The sequence below is a fragment of the Phragmites australis genome, chromosome 12, assembly GCF_958298935.1.
Source record: "Phragmites australis chromosome 12, lpPhrAust1.1, whole genome shotgun sequence".
Taxonomy (NCBI): Eukaryota; Viridiplantae; Streptophyta; class Magnoliopsida; order Poales; family Poaceae; genus Phragmites; species Phragmites australis.
In genome coordinates, this window is record NC_084932.1 from 17,422,276 (window position 1) to 17,444,211 (window position 21,936).

At 47.0% G+C, this 21,936-nt stretch overlaps 1 protein-coding gene across 15 annotated transcripts; it reads left to right on the top strand.

Annotated features, from left to right (window-relative positions):
* Positions 1 to 12,436: 12,436 nt before the first annotated feature.
* On the top strand, positions 12,437 to 21,727 carry LOC133886657 (GDT1-like protein 3). Of its 15 annotated transcripts, none has more exons than XR_009903405.1 (11): positions 12,437 to 12,636; positions 12,758 to 12,811; positions 12,916 to 13,041; positions 13,264 to 13,362; positions 13,775 to 13,847; positions 14,530 to 14,615; positions 16,383 to 16,410; positions 16,793 to 16,852; positions 17,025 to 17,219; positions 20,975 to 21,132; positions 21,290 to 21,727. XR_009903405.1 is itself a non-coding variant. In XM_062326418.1 (10 exons), the coding sequence occupies exons 1-10, from the start codon at positions 12,565 to 12,567 to the stop codon at positions 21,313 to 21,315; spliced, it is 819 nt and encodes a 272-aa protein (XP_062182402.1). In that variant the 5' UTR covers positions 12,437 to 12,564; the 3' UTR covers positions 21,316 to 21,721. The 15 variants fall into 15 exon arrangements, 12 of the variants coding, with proteins under 12 accessions (XP_062182402.1, XP_062182399.1, XP_062182401.1 ...); XR_009903406.1 differs by lacking the exons at positions 20,975 to 21,132; positions 21,290 to 21,727 and adding exons at positions 17,438 to 17,554; positions 17,703 to 17,841; XR_009903404.1 differs by lacking the exons at positions 20,975 to 21,132; positions 21,290 to 21,727 and adding an exon at positions 17,781 to 18,297 and having other exon boundaries at positions 17,025 to 17,554.
* The last annotated feature ends 209 nt before the right edge of the window (positions 21,728 to 21,936 follow it).

The window sequence follows — 21,936 nt, forward strand, 5'->3', positions numbered from 1 at the left end:
GGACGACGCCGGGCGCCGAGACTTCGGCTTGCTTCTTCACCTGCTCAGCGAGGGCAGTGAGAGCCTGCTCCCGAGCAGTCAGCTCCGACCCCACATGGCAGCCAGCTCCTCCCGAGCAGTTAAGGCCGCCGACGCCTCAGCAGCCTCCGCCTCCCAGCGAGTCAGCAGCTCCTCCCGGGCATCCAGAGCCGTCGCCGTGATGCCGACGTCGGTCTCACGGATCGCGAAGTCCTCCTCCCGACGCTGGAGCTCGGCGCGGCTCTGCTCAACCTCATCCTTTTGGCAGGCTAAGTCCGCCTGGGAGGCCTCCACCGCCCTCTCGCGCGGCAGGATTGCGTCCTCCCGAGCCCGCACCAATCTCTCCCTGGCGAATACCTCGGCGGTCCGCCGCCGCGATATCTCACCCAAGCGAGGGGCTTCTTCTTGTTCGGCGATGGCCTCCTCACGTATTTCGTCCAGGGTCTGCCTCTCCGCGTCCATCGTACGCCGCTCCTTCTTTTGGGCGGTGCGCGCCACGGTGACGCGGGCCTCCAAAAGGCGGCTGATTTCCGCCAGCCGCTCCCTCTCCTCAACAAGGGCAGTGCGGTCTGCCTCAAGTTGCGTCCTCTCCCCGCCACGGCCGCCTCCAGCCACTCGATCACCTACCGGGCGCTTCCTAGCACATCCGGGAGGGGTTTTGCAGCCCAGCTGGACGATGGTCGGGCGCTGGGTCCCCTGCGAGCCATCTCTGCCGAGGTGCTTGGGGTCCCCGAATGCTACTACACAGGCACCGCCCTCAACGAGGACATCCGTCCCGCACTCGAAGTGCTCGGTGCGGGCTCGGCCGGCGCTGGCTGCTCGGTCGCGACCTCTGCCCTTGCTACGGGGCAGGGCGGCACCTGTGGCTCCGGTTCGGTCGGCGCGCTCTGCGGCTCTGGCTCCACCGGCGTGCTCGGCTCAGGCGCGCTCGGCTCGGGGGCTGGAGCCAGCCTCAGCGCCTCCGGTCATCCTTGGTCTCCGGCGGCGTCCTTAGGCGGCCTGAAAGAAAAAAATAGGTCAGTCTCCTAACTCACTATGGGCAAAGCATGCTCGGGGACAAGAAGAAACTTCCGCAGTCTTCAGTCTTCGGTATTGCCATCGCGATTCTGGGATCTTGTATTCCGGGCCCGACGGCTTCAGCCCGGAATCTTCCCTCCTCCTCTTCGGTAGGGGGCTCTGCGAGGCCGTCGCAGAGTCCGTCTTTGGCGGCGGGCCGGCTTGGGCACTCGCTATAGATGCGCTCCCGTGCCGGCCTTGGTCTCTAGGCTCCGGTGCCCGGGTGCCCATCACCGGCGGCGGGCCGGCTTGGGCACTCGCTGTAGACCCGCTCATGTGCCGGCCTTGGTCTCCGGGTTCCAGAACCGCAGATGCCGCCTCCATCGTGGACCACGAGCCGGACGACTGGCCGCCTCGGCCTCCCTCCTTCGCGCCGCCCGCTCGCGGCCGCTGCCGCGGAGGCGACGGCGACGACGAGCACGTCGGCGTAGGAACGAAAGTCCAAGGGTGTTTCCCTTTGTCCCCCGGCGCTGTCGCCACCCCACTGCCGGCGGCGCCTTCTCCACTAGCCTGGCGGCTGCTGCCTGTGGCACCCCACAGCCGGCCTGCGGCCTGCCCCCTGTGGCGCTCGCTCCACCTGTCTACGCCGGGCCGCCCGCGGCCCCCTTGTCGCTCATTTGCGGCCTGCTGCTGGTGGCTTCCGCGCTCCGAGGGCCGGAGGCCTTCAGAGCGCGGTCGGTCGCCTTGCCCACCCCGGGGATCAGGATAGTCCCGGGGTTCCGGTGCCCTCGCCGGTCGACCAGCCACTAGGCATCGAACTCGTGCAGCGTCGCTTGCAGCGCCACCCGGTTCGGGTCAGCGCAGAGCGCCAGCTGCTCCCGGGGAAGCACCGCCCGGGTCAGGTCCTCCATGCCGGTCACCACCCGGAGCAGGCCCCCCAGCGCCGCATCGTCCAGGTCCCATTCCGCGTCGATCTGGGTCCCGGTGATGTCCTCGGAGCCCGTGTACATCCAGCAGGGGCGGACCCGCTCCCGTAGAGGCGCTAGGCGGCAGCACAGGTAGTCCGCCACCACCATAACCGACGTAAGGCCGGCCTGGCGCAGGAAGTCGATGCGGTCCAGGACCGGCTGCATCCGCTTGTCCGTCTGCGGTGGCGCCTCCCAGATTGACCTCTGGGGCTCCACCGCCATCTCCGGCAACGTAAGGCGGTCATGGGGACTGATGTCGATGTAGAACCAGTCGCGCCGCCAGTCGTCCCATTTGCTCCGCAGCACCTGGGGAATGTACTATTCCGCCAGGCCGTCCGGCAGCCAAAAATTGCAGCAGTCAGCGACATCAGCGGTGGAGAAGCCCCTCTTCTTCCCGGCCGGCTGCAGCATGAAGAAATGTCGAAAGAGCGACACCGACGGCGGCACCCCGATGAACATCTCGCAGAAGTGGGTGAAGATCGCCAAGGCGACGACCGAGTTCGAGCTGAGGTGCTCTAGTTGGATCCCGAACGTGTCGAGGATCTGGAGGAAGAAGGTCGAGAATGGCGGCACCAGCCCGGCCGCCACGAAGGCGGCGAAGATAATGATGCGCCCCAGCGGGCCCGTCACCGGCCTCACCACCGAGGCCTCCCGCTGGCCTTCGGAAACCAACATCTTCAGCACTTTATCCACCGCCTCCTCATTAATGAACCGGGACTCTGGCAGCATGCTGTCGTGTGTCTTGTCATGGCAGCTACCTCCTGCTCTCGGCATTTTGTCAGGGTGGGGGATGAGTTGGAACGGTGGGGGAAGAGAGGTGCGCTGATCGCCTAAGGGAGGGCGAGAGCTCAGGAGCGCAAGGAAGAAGAAGACTTGATCGCAAATATGCCATAAAGAGGGGGTGGTTCGCTCCCCTCCTCCTTTTATACCTCAAGGAAATTCAAACGTCGCCTGCGGCGGTGCGATCAGCGAGACAACTTCCTCGGCCAGCGCAACCGCCAGGCAAATCTCCGTCGGGCCACGCGGTTGTCAACGGTTGCCAGGCGCACTATCCTCGATCAGCACGGTTGCCATGTGCGCCGCCTGCCTCGTTATCACGCGCCGCCCGCCTCGTTATCACGCACCTCGGGAGTCGGCTGGACGCGCGTCCGTTCGGCTCCCCATTGGGCCATACCAAAAGCCCGGGCCGGAGAGGCCAGCGCCTAAAAGCGCGCCTCGTGGCGTCGGTGCTGGGTTCGACCTCGATGACGATGAAGGGCCTATCCGCAGTCTCTGGGCCATCGCCTGTCAATGGGCCCGGGGGCTGCTATTGGTGAATCAGGAACCAGGGATCCCCGAATCCCAAGGCCAGGCCAGCAATCCGCCATGTGGCACCCTCCCGCGGGGGTCATCTCCACGAGGTAAAAAAGGACTAAGTTCTAGGAGAGGGCGCTCGAGGCCACAAACAGTGGTCCCCGACTACCCGGGTTCCCCGATGATCTGCGAAGACTAAGTGACCAGGAAGAGAGTGCTCGGGAGGTAAATAGTGACCCCAGAGCACCCAAGTCCCCCGACGACTAGGAGAACCGAGTACCGGGAGGGGTGTGCCGGGGCTGCGAGTAGTGGCCCCCCAGGCACCCAAGTACCCCGAGGACCCGAGGAAGGTAGTTCTGGGAGAGAGTGCTCAGGCCATGAACAGTAGCCCCCCGAGCACTCGGTTCCCCGAGGACCAAGAAAGGGGGTTTTCGGGAGAGAGTGCCCGAGGAGGTGAACAGTGACCCCCGAGCACTCAGTTCCCCGACGTCCCAGGAAGCCCCCCGTCAGTGGCCCCCAGAGGGGTCCAGCGATGAGGTGTCAGCCAGTGAAAGGCCCGATGCTGCATTTAAGAGCGCGCGTGGCCTGTCACCTCTAACTGCTCCCGCCACGCTCGGTGTCAGTCCCTGCCATTTTCTGGCAGAAGGGTGTGGGGACATTTAATGCACGGGTCCCCTTTTGTGCCATCCGACGCGCCTCGGGATAGCATCCCGAGGCCCAAGGCGTTCCGTCTGCCGCGGTGCTGTGGCAGGCGAACAAGACCAAGCGGGCATGCCGGGCTGCTCTGCGGCTGCCCGGTGGGCCCTCTCCACGGTGCCCGTTGCCAGCGCCATCATGACGACTGAAGACCGGGTGCGGGGCGCGTTTTCAACCCCTGTCACTTCACGCAGAGGCTATGATGACGCCCTTTCCATTTATGGTGCCTTGGAACTCGTGCCCTCCCTTTCGGGGCACGCTACTGCCGGCGGGTATTTAAAGCGGCCGGCAGGCATGGACAAAGACAGAGGAAGACGAACTCTTTCAGAGGTTCGGAGAGCGCAGATGCCAAGTCTCGAAGAACCCTCAGTACAAGCACAGAAGCTGAGACCACTGAAGAACAAGGAGCCCGAGGCTCTAGGATAGACAAACATTCTTGTAACTAGCACATTCCTGAGACATTCTCATGGCATTTATAGCATCCACACAGGAGTAGGGTGTTACACGCAGTGCGGCCCGAACCTGTTTAAAAAACCCCTCAGCGTATTTACTCTTTTCTGCATTAGATCATTGCACCCCACCTGCCATCGCATTTGCATCCATTTATTTCTCCAGCAAACATATTCAGAATCATCCCCCCGGCTGAATCTCTAAAAAAGGGTCCTTCAGGATCCCTGCAACAGGAGTTAACCCTCCGACACAGCCGCTCCAGGAAATTTACGATATGCCATCGTTGCGGTCGAGTACTTCTCCAAGTGGGTGGAGGCGATGCCACTCATAAACATAACATCGAGAAATATACAGAAATTCTTGTGGCAGAATGTCATATGCTGTTTCAGAGTCCTGCATGAAGTAACAGTAGACAACGACACTTAATTTGACAGTGCAGGATTCAGACACTTTTGCGAAGGTCTGGGATCAAAGTGCTTTTCGCATCTGTATACCACCCACAGTCTAATGGGGCCGTCGAGAGAGCAAACGACATCGTCTTCGCTGGTGTCGCGAAGCGCCTGCAGGGACTGGCAAAAGGGAAATGGGTTGAAGAGTTGCCTAAAGTCTTATGGTCTATAAGAACAATGGTAGTAAGACCAACCAGTTTCACACCTTTTCACCTCCTCTTCGGCGAGGAGGCAATGACCCCAGAGGAATGCAAAAATAAATTATTTAGGGTCGTGAACAAACCAGAGCAAGGCGAAGAGTTAATGTCAAAGGATGCCCTCGAGGAAATGAGATTGCAGGCCATCAAAAATCTGGGCTGATATCAACAGGAGATAAGAAAATGGAGAGACAAGAATATATCCAAAAATAACTTCATCCCCGGAGATTTGGTGCTGTGAAGATTCGGTAATGCATCATCAGTGGGACAGCTATAGAGCAAATGGGACGGTCCTTTCTTAGTCAAAAGGTCGTTAAGACCCGACTCATATCACTTGGCTAATATGGAGGGCGAGGAGCTTCCACATACTTGGAATGCGGACAGCCTTCGCAAGTTCTACGCCTGACAGCAATGGTGGCCAAAATGAAGCTTGTGTAATTTTTCTTTATGCGATTTTTCTTTTCATGTAATCAAATTGTACGGGAACTGCACTCTTTTCCTCACAGGGGGACCCCTTCGCTAGGGGGTGAGGTTTTTAACGAGGCAGGAATCCTTGTAAACATCGATATAGTATAAGTACCCCCAGAAAATATTGCTTGTTCTGAGTATTGGTAACTTGTCGTCGAAGTGCGCCAGCCTAAGAGCAGGGTGACACACCAATCGATGAGCGAAGGGCCGCAAGTAGACGGCACAACTAGAGGTGCGAAGTGTCAACGAAAAAAGACGTACAATTTCGACCTTAAGAATAAATAAATAAATTATATATATATATATAAGAAGCCGAAGTGTCGCTCGACCTAAGAAAATGCAACAAACTTCGAGCTAAAGTCGGGGGCTAAGAGTGCCTGCCCCCGTACAGAAGGAAAAATAAACCTTCGGAAGAGAAGTCGAAGTGTCGCGCGACTTAAGAGAAGGAGACGCGCTTCGAGGTAAGAAGTAGGGGACTAAGAGTGCTTGCCCCCGCACCAAAAGAAAAGCGAACCCTCAGACAAAACTGCCCTAAGAACATCCGCTCTCGAACAAAATAAATTTCTATCAAAAGCGACGCCCACATGAATAATCGAGAATATCATTCACCGAAAAAGACTTCGCTCGAGTAAGCAACAAGGCGTTCCTAACATCCAAAAACATTGCGAAATGCCAATATGTCACTTCAAGCACGATGCCGCCGAAGTGCCAAAAAGAAGAAGCAAAGTAGTAATATTGTAAATGCAACCTTTATTCCGCAAAGCGGTCAACATCAGGATCAATAAAATCCTTATACCATTGACTAAAAGCAAACTGAAAGGCTATGCCTTCACTTGCATGAAAATGCATGGTTGGGGCCAAAGGGGACCCAACATGAGTCGAAGTCAACGGAGGCGCTCGAAGATCATCTTCGCCTCCCGTATGTTCAACTAGTTGCGAAGAGGGACCGCAGTGATAGCAAAGCTGCGGTTGGTGAAGTGGGAGCTCATCGTCGTCTTCGGGCTCAATCTTCGGCTCAAGGAGCATAGGCGGACCCTCGACGTCTCCGTGCGCGGTACGGCGCAGGTTGCGCTCAGCTCAGCGGTTAACTAAAGTTGAAGGGCTAAAATATTTCCAAAACGCTTTGGTCCTAGTATTCATGGCATCGTACGCCTTACACTTCGCATGCCAGTACCGCTCAAGCTCAACTTCGGGATGTCGGCGGTGAAACGATTCCCAGCAAGACCAAGACACAAAAAACTTGTCCCTCATCATGGTAACGGGGACAGCCTCTTCGGCTACCTGCACAGTGTCCGAAGGGAGGACTTGTGCAGGGAGCGCAACAAGTCAAGAACATTTCATAACAAATATAATATATATTGCGTCGTCAATGTATAATACATTGCCCCATCACATAAGGAAAACTCAAAACAAAATGACACTTCGCGCTGAATCATCCCACCTTCCCAGTTTCTTCAACCGCCGCGGTTGTAGCTTTAGACAAGGGATCATCCCTCTCCTTCGCCTGCAAAAGAAATATTTCATAAAAAAAAGTGTACGACCGAAAAGACAACAAAACCAATAATATGAAGCAACATACTCGCTGCCAGTTCATCTCCGCCTCTCGGAGGGCGAGCTCGCGACCGTGTTTGCACCAATAGTTGGTGGTAAACGATCAGGTAGTGGTCTTCGACGCCCTCGTGACGGCCGAAGTTGACATGTCCGTCGGGTACCCGAAGGTAGGCTTTTGAAGTGCGGTATGATGGTTGTAGCCCATCATTTCAATTAACCGGACAAGACTCTGGGCGGCAACCATCGCGCAGAAGTCGCCATACAGCTGAGCGGCTGGGAGAAGGCTCCCGCTGGTTTCACTGGTCCAACTTATAAGTCCGCCCAGCCCGACAAGGTCGAGTATTGGGGGCGTCGTCGAGGCACCAATACCTTCGAAGGTATTGCTGATAGCTTTGCACGCAGCGACAGCCTTCGGCTCAAGCTCCCCAAGCGCGTTCAAAGCATCTTCAGAGAGAGCCTTCGCCTCGCTCACCTCTCCTTGCAGATGCTGTGTCTTAGCGCTCTCTGAGGCGCAAAGCGTTTGCAGGTCACATACTTGCGCTTCAGAGGATTGCAGGTTTTGGCGCAAGCATTTCACTTCCTCTTCGGCCACTTGTTTCTCCGAGCGAAAGGCGCTAAGTTCCTTCTCAAGTTGTTCCAAGCGCGACTCAGTTTCCCTCGCTTGATGCGAAAACTCACTCTTCTGTTCTTCAGCTTTCTCAGCACGCTTCTGCAGCATATCAATTTGTGCGTCTGCACTCCGGGCGCGGGCTTCAGAATTCTCTTCCTGCTTGCGCTGAGCCCGCGATATAAGCAAAGCCTGGGATGTTGCATGGATATGAGCAATTACCATAAGTACAAATTAATAATAATGATAATAATGGAACATACTGGTATACCTTTGCAATTGCCACATCAGAAGCGTCGAAAAGTTCGCTGACGGGCTTTCGGGCAAGCGAAATTTCAAGCTCGGGCAGGACGAAGGTACTAAAAATTTTCTTCGCGTCATTGACCTCCCCGGTGCTTGGTTCGAAGGATGAAGCCTTGAACGTCTCGGGCGCTATGGCCTTCGCATCAAGTAGCCCGCCATGGCCCATCAACCCTTTTCCGCCACGGTGGGGCGCGCTTGGACTTGACGCCTCAGTCCCGAAGGAGGAACTCGAAGACGACGACGGCGAAGAATAGGCTACCACTTCAATATTTTCGGCTCCTTTGATCTCGGTTTCCTGGGTGGTAGCCTCAAGGATGGTTCCCGTCTCTTCTAACTCCTCGTCGTCGCTCAAAATCAGCGTGGGAAGGTCCACGCGAGAGCAAAACCCTGACTTCGGAGGCCGGGGCTCCTGGGTGCCTTCTGGAGTTTCTCGCCTTGGCACATCACGCGGCGCGGCTGAACCCTCCGGAGACGTTTCCTCGCGGGCAACATCGGAGGCAACTTCGCGTGGCCTTTTCCGAAGGGCAAGCGCCTTCTTTTTCCAGCCACCCTAGGGTGATCACTCGGACTGTTTCCTTTTCTTCAGAGGGCCAGCGGGAACCTCTTCATTAGAATCTTCTGGCGGGGAGCCATCTTCGGTACCCTGCAGCACTGCGCAAGCCTTCGGCCTTTCCCGGTAAGAAAGGCCCCTATATTCCAATACTCGATTGAGTCTTCGAATGAGGCCTTGTTCGGCACATAGCTGGGCTTCGCCCGGTGTAAATTTTCCAACAAGCATTATAGCTTTGGCCTTTACTTCGGACACCGACAAATCTGGAAAAGATCAATACGCATAAAGTGTCGTCGAAGTTAATAAATATATATAGATGTTTTAAAGGCAGACAATTGTATACCCGTGAAGCCGTGCACGGAAGGATGAGGTCGGCAAAGACCCTCGGGCCCCTTCTCCCCAAACTCCGGGATACTCCAATCCCGACTAAGGGGCCACACCCCAGCAGCTATAAATTCCTCTACCAGGTCACGGGTGGATAGATATTTTGCGCACTTGGCGAAGACTTCGAGAGCTGTTTGTTGGGATGTTTTCAAGCGCACGTCTGGCGCACGGTTTCCCTTGACTTCCTCACATTTCGAGATAAGAAACTCTTCGGTATCCACCTTATGGTAGAACCACCACTGAGTCCAGTCGCTCGGCCATTTGTTCTTGTAAACAACCATAATGAGCGTCGCTCTGGATGCCCCGGGCGAAGACCAGTTTTGGTTGGTGATGAAGACGACGAGCAGTAGCGAAGGCCCTTGTGGATGCCTTCGCTCCCTCTGACCGAGCGGCCCATGCGAAAAGCCCCATCCTCACTATGGCATTGGGCGTGAGCTGGTGAAGATAAACTTCGAACAACTTTAGCACTTTAATAACCATGTCATCGCATGGCAGGCGGAGACCTGCTTGGAAATAATGAACAAATACAACTGCTTCGTCGTCAGCGGGCTCCATTATCTCCTGATTGCTGGGGAGACAAACTTTGGAAACATCGTTAATCAATCCTTCCTTCACGAGGCTGGCCAACACTTCGTGATCCACCTTAGACTGCCCAATCCAGTCTGTCTTCAGGCAAGAAGACCTGACCTTCCGTGCCATTCGGATTAACGGGGAAGCCTTGAACAGGGAAGGACGCGGAGAGCTGCAAGGGGCTTCGTCCGAGAAGGACTCAAAGAACTGTCAGAGGCTTCGTACGAGACGAAAGCTTCAGCAAAGGCGCGGTAAAAACAAGTGACCGCGGGGCGGTATTTATAGCAAAGGGGCTGACGGTTAAAACTGCGTGCATCGGAACTTGAACCGACGAGGAAAATGACACTTCGGTATACATCGAGGGCATTAAATGCATGTCAATGATACAGTTACCCAGGGGTCGCATGGTCATGCTAAAAAAAATAAAGGCAATTTGAACGAAGTGCATCCGCCACAGTAGACTTTGATAGGTCGAAGGGGACGGCATTGAGATGCATCTTAAAGACTACAGGTTCGGCCCATCGAAGATAAACCTTACCAGTAGGGGGCTACTGTTGGGGATGATCTCCCGCCCCCCTCTTCAGAGGATAGCTCGAAGTCTATTGGAAAGACTACATGCTTGTCACTGCATGTTCGTTTTAGGAATTGCATCTGAAGGTTGCAAAGATTGCGAAGCTCCATCAGTCGAAGGGTGTAGGCGTGCCCGCAGTCTCGGCGAAGACGGTGGCGAGCCTTCAACCGAAGGCCGAAGTCAGTGCCAGCGGTCCTGATTGACCACGGGGGGCGAAGGTAGCAGCCGGTCTTCGCTCAGAAGCCGAAGGCCATCCCGCGGACGACGGAATGGAGAAGACTTCAGCAGATCTTCAAAGCCGAAGATCACAACTGGATAGTGGGGCCCGCTTTGGTCGTTTGGGACAGAGTTGTAATTATGTAAATATGCTTATTTGTACTATAATGCCCTCGAATATTCCGAGAATGTAGCAGGTAAAGGGGTAGGACCTGTAAACCACGCCTGGAGTGATCGAGTACAGGCTATAAATAGGACCATACTGTACCCAGAAGATCGATCGAAAAACTGTTCCACCGCAAACATGTGTCACCCCGAGGACCCTTCAGCATTTCTGTAAGCGAAGATCCACATTGTCTAAGATTTCGATCCCAACACTCTACACAATAATGTTACAACGGCTACGCTCAAGTTCTGTCCCAAATGGGTGTTGCTACTCACATGTTTGAAAAATTGTCACCAGCAAGCAAAAGCAGACAATTGTTGGACAATCAAAACATCCACCATCACGTGTGCTAGCAATAGTTCAGGCATGGTGACTCAAAATCTCTATGGAATGAGTAGTAGAGCAGCTTTTAGAGATCATCCATAACAATCACAACCTCCAAAGCACTATAATGGTAATATTTCATATTTACTGATAACACAATTGAGCTTATGGACACAATGCATCATGTAGTACGTAGGGTGGAAATAATGCTACCCAAATTGTTGCAAGTAAACACGGTTTAATGCTATAGGATTTCATATCACTTAAAGATGGCTAACTAAGTTTGGAGGGGATTGTGTAAGGCCCTCAAGGCTGCTGCCAGTTTTTTTAATAAAAAAAATCATGGCTGGGCTTATGGATGATTAGAAAACTACAATGGTTTTACTGGTAGTTTGAATAGCGTTTAATGCAGGGTTATTTAGCCGTATCTATAGGTACTGAGACCTGTGTACTTTTGCGGTTTTGCCTCAACATCATATAGCATTTTACCTAACCGTCTATAGTGCAAGCACTTTATCACAAAATCGAATAATAATAATGGTCCAATGACAAGGTACTTACCCTGACTTGGCAGAGTTTGGCCAAAACACACACCAACGCATGAAAATACTGAAAATCACTCGAGCAAAACGGCCATCTTTGGTAACTTTTTGCCTCCTCTACAGCAGGGTTCGGTTTACCAATCGAAGCTCAGTAAAAATTTGAATAAAATTTATTTGGTAAAATTTGATCGCTCGGTTTTCTCGATAACCACTCGGTTTTCTCGATTTATCAGTTTTCTCGATTTTAGTGAAATTCAACAAAAAATCTAAAAATTATCTCAATCTCGTAAAATCAATAACTAATTCATCTGAACTACAAATCAAGTGAAACAAATTTTGTTGGTCTCCTTGTAACATGATCTACATGATAAAAATATTTATGCTCATAAAAAAGTTCAAAATTTTCTGTGAGAAAATGTATTGGTTAAACCAAATTAAATGCATAATTTACTCTTTGCTAATTCAAAAATTATGAAACTAATTTTGTTAGTCTTCTTACACGATCCTATGTCTTTTAAAAATACATGAACTCATGAATTAGGTATTGTAACATGTAGGATTGTGTAAATGTGTTGCGACTAGATTAATTCATAATTGACCCATCACACTTCAAAAATTAGTGAACCACTTTTATTAGTTTATTTATACTATAATTTACGTAGAAAAAATAATAGTAGACATGAAAAATTTAATTACAGTGCTGTTTCATAACATATTCACTTTATGCTTGTGAACTTTGTAAAAATTATAGAGAAATTAATAAAACCCTAAATAAAGTGAAATCAATTTTAAAGCTCCTCTTAAGATACATTTTACACCAGAAAAATATGTGTTTTCATGTTAAACTTTTTCTTTATATGAGTTAATAACTGAGCCTCACGTTCCAATTTTTTTCATTTTTCTCAAACTTCCTCCATATAGAATAAGATGCAAACAACATTATTTTTTGAATTTTTTTTCACAAAAGGTTTTAAAATTGTATCTAGTTTTTAAAGACTTTTTTTGATTTTTTTTAATTTTTAATTTAAATTCGATTACCACACAGGTCGAAATAATCGGTTATCGTGATTTTTGTCGGGTTTTTTTAACCCTGCCCCCAGCAACCCACCCACAATCCTTGACTGACCTCGTTAATCCCTCTCCCACAGCTGTTTAAATAGAAAAAAAAAGAGGAGCGGACAATCCGAGAAAGGAATCTCCCAAATCTGAGAGGGTTCCTAGGGTTCGCGAGATCCATACCCCGGGATGGATCCGAGCCCTAGAGCACCCCTCCTCCTCGTCGCCCTCGTCGCGTTCCTCGCGCTCGCCGCATCCGGGGTAAGGACCTGACCCATGCCAAGCTCAGATCTTTGAGCGGAGGCTTCTTTCAGTTCTCCTGGCTCAGGAGCGATATTTCTTGCCAGGAGGTTCTTGAGGAATTTTGCGTTTCATCGTGCAGGCGGCGGACGCTGGGGATGATGCGTCGGGAACCTCGCTGGGCCGCCGCGCCGGGGTGAGGGATTCTGCTCACTTTGCGCGAGTTCCTTTTTGCGATTGAAGGTGTCGTTTTCGTGCCAAATTTTTGATTTTTAATTGTTGCCCGGTGCGGTTTGGTAGGGATTCTTGCACGACCTGAAGAAGGGCGCGGTGGTGGAGGGAGACCACGGGGTGGCGCTCGACGAGGTCGGACCGGGGCTGTTCGACGCGCTCTTCGCCAGCCTCTCCATGATCCTGGTCAGCGAGGTATTGCTTACTGTTGTGAACTGCCAGGGTTTGAGTTTGGGAAATGGCCTGCATTAATGGCTTGGCTGCGAGAATTGGATGTGCGGCTTTGCCATCGCCTGTGGTGCCAGAGTATAGGCCTGACGGTGTGTGCATTTGCTACACCTAAGCAGGGTCTTCTGGTCGGGCACGTTTTTTGTGAGACATGAATTGATGTTAGGATTTTTTTTGGTGGTGATGTAGATTGGAGATGAGACCTTTATCATTGCTGCGCTGATGGCGATGCGACACCCCAAGTCAATTGTGCTGTCCGGAGCACTCTCTGCGCTCTATGTGATGACGGTGAGTTGTTGAATTAATGCTTGAGCTGTTAAATTGATGCTCGTCTTTATTAATTCATATTGCTTCTACTATGCGACGAAAATACAACTATGGAAGATCTTGTACAACTTAGGAATAAAAGGGTCAATTTTGCAATTCTGCTTGTCTCTTAACTGGTTAGATATAGTTGTTTGTGGTTTACCCTTGGTATATTGCTATATCTAGGTTCAAATATAAATTTATATGATGTTTATATTTTAGTTTGAGGTATGCATTGTCCGTTTATTTTTAATGTGTTATTATTGTAGACCATTTACCTGGGTTGCTCGCACTTGTGTTTAATTTCCTGTATGCTAGCTTCTTAACTCTTATTAGTTTGAGCAGATGTCACAAAGGATTGTCTATGCTGCTAATGTATGTTTTTTTACTCAAGGTATTGTCAACTGGACTTGGTAGAATAGTGCCCAACTTGATATCAAGGAAGCACACTAATAGTGCTGCTACAGGTACTCATTTTCTTTTACATCCTGAGTGTTGAGGTGTTTGTTTTAGCAGTATGCTAGTTGTGCATGCTTTTCATATCTGCACTTGTCAGGCTCTCAGTTTGGCAGTAGTATTTTTCTTACAAAAATTAATAAAACAAGATATTATATGTTACTGACTTAATCATTATGCAAATCTCCTGGGTTGTCTGGGGTGAGAAAAATCGATTATATTTGTCTTAAATTATATTGGAAAAGGATTATTATTGTCTTGCATCAATGTGCACAACTCAATTTATTCTAGTTTCTTCATTTGATCATTCCCTTTAATATTACTGCAAGGATAACTCAATTCTTCCGCTCTTCCCACTAGGATAGATACCAGGCTATCCTAGCCCTTGTCTCCTGTGACACCTGTGCCAAGATGTTGAACTGTTTTATCTGAACTGAAAGGGTATCACAGCACAAAAATGATGGATGTGACAAATCTGTATTAAGTATCGACTCACCCATCATTACTTTGGTTCTAAACACTTTGCAAATTGAGTAAAACAATTCACACATCTCTATTTTTTTTGGGCAGGTTAGGATAAGCTGATATCACTCCTAGTGGCTAGAATTGCCATGTTTGCATATGAAATAATTTAGCATACTGATATTTCCTTTCCATTGCTCATGATCTCTCTACTTTTTGTTTACATGCTAGTTTTGTACTTGTTCTTTGGACTACGGTTGTTGTATATTGCTTGGAAGTCTGACACGAAGGGATCACAGAAGAAGGAAATGGAAGAAGTATGTGCTCTGTTTTCGTTATAGCCTTTTCTTATCCATAGTGCATCTCATTTATTGCGTCTTTTGTTGTATTGTATGCCATGGCCTTTTTCTGAACATGGGGCGGTATACAGACAATGTTACTGTGTTGATTTTTGTTTTGATGTTTGATTCTAGTACCTCCTTTCTCTTTTACTCGCTGTTTTGTACATTGACAGTCTCTGTTATACACCTTTGACCATTACTTTTTTAATTACATGTTAGCATTAAAGTATTAAAATATAATGAGAAAAAAATTCTTTGTTGACAAATCCACTAATATCATTATCCTATGACAACATAGATAATTATTTGAAGGTTGATTGCGCGCATTCTAGGATGACAAACAAAAGAGAAAGGAGGTCATGTAATGCACTAATTGTAGATGCCAGCAGCAGCTTTTGGAATCTTGAATTACCAATTCACTTGTGTCAAAAAGAAATAAAGCATTACAAGTGCACTATTGATCACCTGAAAGCATCAGTACTAGGATTAGGATATACAGGAATAATTTCTTTCTTGCCAGTTAGCTAAAGAAAGGGCATGATACCTGAGAAGAAAGGGCATGGTACCTGCACTCTATAATAACTGGCAAATGTACGAATACTGAGATGCCTTGGCATGAAGTAAACTATTGGTAAAACATGTCAATTTTGTTAGTTATTATTGATGAAAACAAGGGCCATAGAAAAGGTAAGTTAAATTGCAAGATTGGACAAGTGTATGGTTATACCTGCTCTTAAACTGCAATATATGCTTTGAAAAGGACTACATATTCTTTGATAATCTTTTTCTAGTAATGAACTAAGAGTAAATTTCGTAAAACTACAGAAACTTTGACAAAATTATCTGTAAAGCTACAGATTTAAGCAATAGTTTCACAAAACTACATATTTAGTGCCAATTTTATCGCAAAACTACATATACTTTGACAAAATTATCACAAAACTACAAATTTAAGCAATAGTTTCACAAAACTACAATTTTGGTGCCGATTTTATCGCAAAATTATCGCAAAACTACAGATTTAAGCAATAACTTCATAAAACTACAGATTTAACGCCGATTTTATCGCAAAACTATAGATTCTAGAAGAGCTGTTCCCAGCCCTGTTACTATGACGATCGGGTCCCGCTTGCAGTCTCATAGCAGTTGATAGCCCATGAAACGGACCGTCCGGGAGCTCATGAAACTACATATACTTTGGCAAAATTATCGCAAATCGTAAAATTACAGATTTAAGCAATAATTTTTCACGAAGGTACAAATTTAGCGTTTATTTTATCGTAGAACTATAGATTGTATCGCAAACCTGGTAACTTGACGAATGGGCCTCGCTTGCAGTCACATAAGCTCTTGGACAGTTCGTTTCATGAGTTGGCAGTTGTTGTGAGACTGTAAGCGGGGTCTAGTCGTCATGGTAACGGGGTTGGGAACAACTCCTCTAGAATTTGTAGTTTTGCGATAAATTCGGCGCTAAATCTGTAGTTTTGTGAAATTGTTGTTTAAATTTGTAGTTTTGCGATAATTTTACCAAAGTATCTGTAGTTTTGCGATAAAATCGGCACTAAATCTATAGTTCTGTGAAACTATTGCTTAAATCTGTAGTTTTGCGATAAAATTGGTATTAAATTTGTAGTTTTGTGAAACTATTGCTTAAATCTGTAGTTGTGCGATAATTTTGTCAAAGTATCTATAGTTTTGCGAAATTTACTCATGAACTAATGATGTACATGTACGTGTGAGCAGGTGGAAGAGAAGCTTGAGTCAGGTCAAGGTAAATCAACCATTCGCAGGTTCTTTACAAGATTTTGTACACCAATCTTTTTGGAGGTCAGTTTTTGTTACCTTATGAAAGCATGGCAAATCCTTGGTATTGCATGTGCATAAGTCAGTACTGTATAACAGATGTGTTGGATCAAGTGTTTTTGCATTTAATCCTTCTTTTCTGTGATGAAATTTTTGCTTTAACTCTTGGGATCTTTTCTATGTTATGCTGCACAGCTGTGGTTCCTGTTTCAAAAAATTGATGATTATTACACGTTGGCAATGTTTCCTCATGTTTTTTATGGATATGACCTATCTCTGTCAATTGATTACCTGTGATATGCAACTAGTTATGAGACACCTTGGAATTTAACTCTCTATTCTGGTTGCAGGCTTTCATCTTAACCTTTTTAGCGGAATGGGGCGATCGAAGCCAAATAGCAACAATCGCGGTAGGCCACTGCTCAACTTGCTGAAACTCTTTGATATATCTGACCTTCTATTTTGTTGATCATGTCATGTGTTTCTATTTTCCTTGAGGGATGTGATACTATAGAAAATTGTAAATTGTTAGGCCGAAATTGTATCTTACTAGTCATCACTTCCTCTATCGTTGGCATACAGCTCGCAACCCACAAGAATGCAATTGGAGTTGCAGTTGGAGCATCATTGGGGCACACAGTCTGCACGTCTCTAGCAGTGGTAGGAGGGAGCATGTTGGCATCCAAGATTTCACAACGCACAGTTGCAACGATTGGAGGTGTTCTCTTCTTAGGGTTTTCTGTTTCATCGTACTTCTACCCTCCCTTGTGATGAAAGGTACAAGCACCTCCTTCCACCTGGATGGCAGCCTTCAGTCATTTCTTGTCCTGCTGAAGCACCTCCTTCCACCTGGATGGCAGCCTTCAGTCATTTCTTGTCCTGCTGAACAGACATTATAAATATTATAACCTCCTGCTGGCCGCTTAACAAAACAAAGACAAGTAATTCAAATTATTCCAGCATCCCTGAGTCATTGAGCTCAAATTCATTTACAGTCCGTACAGAATGACAGTGTTCTCTGCCATGCTGCCTTGCTTCAGTCGTATGTAGAAGCTGTTGCGCTGAGACCATGGCCGTTTTTTTAGATAAACAGCGAATTTATATTAAGCAAGGTAAGTCCAGAGTGCAAGACCAAGGCCGTTTTTTGATTGGTTGTATCTGCAATATAACTTATACTATATGTTCTCAGTTCTTCTGCAAGAAAAAGTTACTCTATTGTCTTTTTTGCTTGATCTCTAATATTTCAGTTTTTTTCCTTAGCTTTGTTTCTACAAAATCGAAAGGCGTTAAAATGTTGCAATGAAAGTCCTCGCTGTTCTGTTTTGCTGGCACTGGCAGTGGCAGGGTCCCTGAATGTACTTGTCAAGACGTTGCAATGAAAGTCATTCAACCATGTTCTCCTGGTGAGGTAGCGTCTTTTTATTTGGTGATGGGGCTGGTGAATTGGTGTCGGATATCAGCACTCTTTGCATGATATGATAGATCTTCAGTGTTCATACTTCCTGAGGGGTTGTAGTATCAGTTGCATCCTGTCCGTACGATAGCGCTCCTATACTTTCTGAGCTTCAACCTTGCCGTGATGATATCAGATATAGTTTGCCATCTAAGTTCCAAGCTCACTTCAAATGTTATAGTTTGCCATCTTGGTTCCAAGCTCACTTCAAATATTACTTCTAGTAGCAAAAATCTTATGAATAGACTTGATTGCGACCCTTTCTTTGGCTTTTACAAATGTAAGGATGCTACTCAAATGTGCCTTCACGGGCAAATATTTGTTGCCAGCAGCTATGGAGTATCACACTGCTGAACAGATTACAGGTAATGAATAATATAATATGACTGATCATACTGATGATACCTTCATGAGTTATGGAGTGTACCAGTGATGGGCGCAACATTTTTAATTTGAGTGTACATACTCGTCGCGTTTGTACCATGTGCAGCCTCACGCGCCCCGCATAGCTTGAGCCTGTGCCGCTGTTACACTTTAGACTTGAGTCTGCACCCACGCCGTGCCCCACCATCGCTACCCCCCGCCTTGCTTGCGTCTGTGCTGTTCCTGCTGCTGTCCTCTACATGGTTGTCACAGAGTTACATATATTGTCTTAAGCCTTTTAGGAATTGATGTACTTATGCACGTGGTCGTCGCTTATAACATCTGGCCGTTATGCATGACCGTGTGGGCAATGGGTTGTGATATGTGGTCACATCAACGCTGGTCGGCTTGTGACAATATGTGCTTTAGTTATCGTGGACCGTGATCACTAGACACATCTACATAATATGACAGACCACCATTTGGAGAAATCCCTAATTATATTTAGAAAAGAATTCATTTATGTCAACTAACTATTTGATATGGAGCCTTGATTCAAAGTAGAAAAAGTTTAATTAGCTTTGCAAAGATAATAAGTTTGTTTTTTCCGCTCATTTTGTCACCAATAGGACATATTCCTAGCGGTAAATTGGTGGGTTGCAGTGCTTAGAGGGGTGAAACATATATATAATTTTTTGAAAAAAATTTAAGTGTATATATGTACACCTTGACCCTATATGAGCCCACCCCTGGAGTGCAAGCTTAGACTAAATGCCAAGACAATCAGGTCATAATTCCTATCCAGTTTTATATCAAAACAACATACTATTCCTTTTGTCTCAAAATAAATGATGTTTCAGCTTTTTCTAAAATATTCAAAATACATAACGTTCTACAATTTTAAGATAATTTTAACCTAAATTTTTAATCTTACTCCTCTATTAAGTAACTTTCTTTCTAATATAAGTTTTATTTTTCACATAATAAATAGTATTAAAAAAGAATAAGATGATCATTTTATTTTTTAACTTTAAAACACCATCTATTTTGTGACACAGGGAATATCACTTTGGCTGTTGTGGTACTGAAATCTTGTTAGATGAAATCACATGGGTTGACCTGGCTACTAAAGAAGGAACGAGTCTTTTCAAGGTAAAGTGGCCCATATTAGGATACGAAAACATCAATGACGTGTGAATTCCGAGGCGTGATGATTTCGCCAACTTTATATTCTATCAGCAAGTTTGTTTTGTAGAATTACACCCACCTTCAAATTGTTTTAGAAGAGATTTTCATTTTGTATTGTGCGCAAACCAAAATGATACAAAAATTTTCACCAAAATGATGGTTCTCTCACAATGAGGTATATCCCCAAAACGTACATTTGTTTTGGTCTTTGTTAAGACATTTCTGTAGTATATGGCATCTTTTTTTAGCTCAACTAAATTAGATGTTCAATCTATAACTAATTTAACTTCTCTTAGGTTTGTTTGTTTCAGACTGTTTCTGGCTTTTACTTCTGTCAGAAGCTCAAACAAACAGTTTTGCTGAAAAGTGGTTACGAGAAAATGAATTAGAAGATGAAAAGCTAACTGAGAGTAGCTTTTCTGAGAGGTAGTGTGCTGACAAACCAAAAAATTATTTTAAAATTTAATAACTAAAATTCAAAAGTAGTTTTTAAGAAAAATCAAAAACACAGCTTTTCAGGAAAACTAAGAAGCAGAAATCTAAACAAACAGACCCTTAGTATCCCAAGTTAACCAAAATGTTATGAAGTTTGTTTTCCCATGCGACTTAATTATTATTATTTTTCACCTATCCTTTCTATTGCTGAAAATTACAAAAATGTATGGCAATAACATGTATTCATCGGGGGAGGGATTAAAATAACGTATAGATATGGTTTGGAACACATGAATCTGGGTAGATTATTATTGGCACTGGCACTAGTCCGAAAGTTACAGTGATTAAATTTCCGTGACAATAACAGTGAAAGAAAAAGACATACATTGGAATACGTGCACATAACAACGAACCTAAACTGCCGCACTCAGGCACCGAGCAGAGACTTGCGAGGACGGCAAGGCCACCACTCCCAACCGTGACTCCCGCTGATAACAAACTCATGTCTGCAGCTGTCACTATGTGCCCGCACTAAGACCATCTCCAACTGAAACGACTTTTTTTTTTCCTGTATTCCTGTTTGCCGTACATTTGCTGCTCAACTGCTCCTGAACGAAGCTCCAACAGAGACGGCAAGTTTGCTTTTTGACGTCTACAGTGAAGCGGGCACCGGCAGGATTTCGGCAAATTTGCTGGAGAAAATGGGCTCCTGTATCACTGTTGCCTGTGTATGCATGTGGGTCTGAGTGGAGAAGGAGAGTAATGGAAGGTAGAAAATATGGTGCCGGTTGGAGATGGAAAAAATAGAAGAAATCGTAATAATGTTAGTGGATGCTGTAATAGTATTTTAGAAGATAGAATTTTAAAATTTCTGTTAGAGATGACCTCAGAATAACAAACTCACCTCTGCATCCATGATCCAACCATATAACCACCATAACCACCACCATGATAACTAACTCATGTCTGCATGGCCGCACTCAGGCACTGATAATAAACTCACCTCTGCATCCATGATCCATCCATATAACCACCATAACCACCTCCATTCTTTGACTGCCTTCCCTTGCACCCCACACTTCTCTCTCTACAGAATACTGCGCGCGACCAAACTGAGGCACTCACAATCACAACACTTGATTCACTCGCTCCTGTCAGAATCGCCATCAGCAAGCATTACACCAATCAGTGAGCAGCAGCCCAAGGAGCCGGAGGCACAAGCTGCAACATGCCAAGATGCTTCAGTTCCAAGTAAGTGCATGTTGAAAACTTTTGCTGTGAAATTCTGCAATACTGAGTCTGACATATTTCTCACAAAGAGTAAAAGATGTCTATTAATTGGTAACAAGCTATGCATCTTTTTATTGGCTATACTATATATAGCTTCACCATTTTGCTTTCTTGACAGATGAGGAAGCGGCAATGGGGATGTGAGAAACGCCAACCAGGAGCAGCAACAGGTGGCAAGGCGTGAGACTTAGTTGGCGGGGATCAGGAAGCTCATCAAGAGCTTCAAGAGCCTCTCCTGCATCTTCGAGATACATGAGGACAACAACGAGGACATGAACACGAGCGTCGAGATTGAGTTCCCCACCCATGTGCAGCACGTGGCCCACATTGGTCTGGGTGGGTCCACCAACGTGTTGAGCCTGAGGGGGTTGTATGGGGCGAGGGAGCTCCTCTCCCTCTCCAATCTCGCTTCCTTGAGCAGTTCGAGCTCGCCATAGCTTCGCTGGCTGCTCCTAACAAGGAACACAATGGGGGTGTTAGATAGAGTTTCCCAAAATTAATTTAATTAGGATGCCACATAGAGTTTTGTGATCATGGATGGATCTTTTTTTTTGTTTCTTTTCATGCCTCCTTTTCTAAAAAAAATGCTTTGTTCTGCGCCTTGTGGTCTTTTGAAATGGAGCTGAAGGTACTTTTTTTTTCTAGCTTGTTCGTTGTGCAGCTGTTCAGTGCTTTCTTGAATGGATAATAATAAACGGGTGCTTTGAAAATTTTGGACATGGGTGTACGGAATTTCGTAAAACATGGTTCATCGAAACATCGCCT

Bases quoted from the DNA above. Each gene is read 5' to 3' on its own strand.
- LOC133886657 (XM_062326408.1), top strand. From the start codon at position 12,565: ATGGATCCGAGCCCTAGAGCACCCCTCCTCCTCGTCGCCCTCGTCGCG. The intron at 16,411-16,792 runs GTAAATCAACCA...TTCTGGTTGCAG, and splicing joins GAAGCTTGAGTCAGGTCAAG to GCTTTCATCTTAACCTTTTT. The intron at 16,853-17,024 runs GTAGGCCACTGC...GTTGGCATACAG, and splicing joins GCCAAATAGCAACAATCGCG to CTCGCAACCCACAAGAATGC.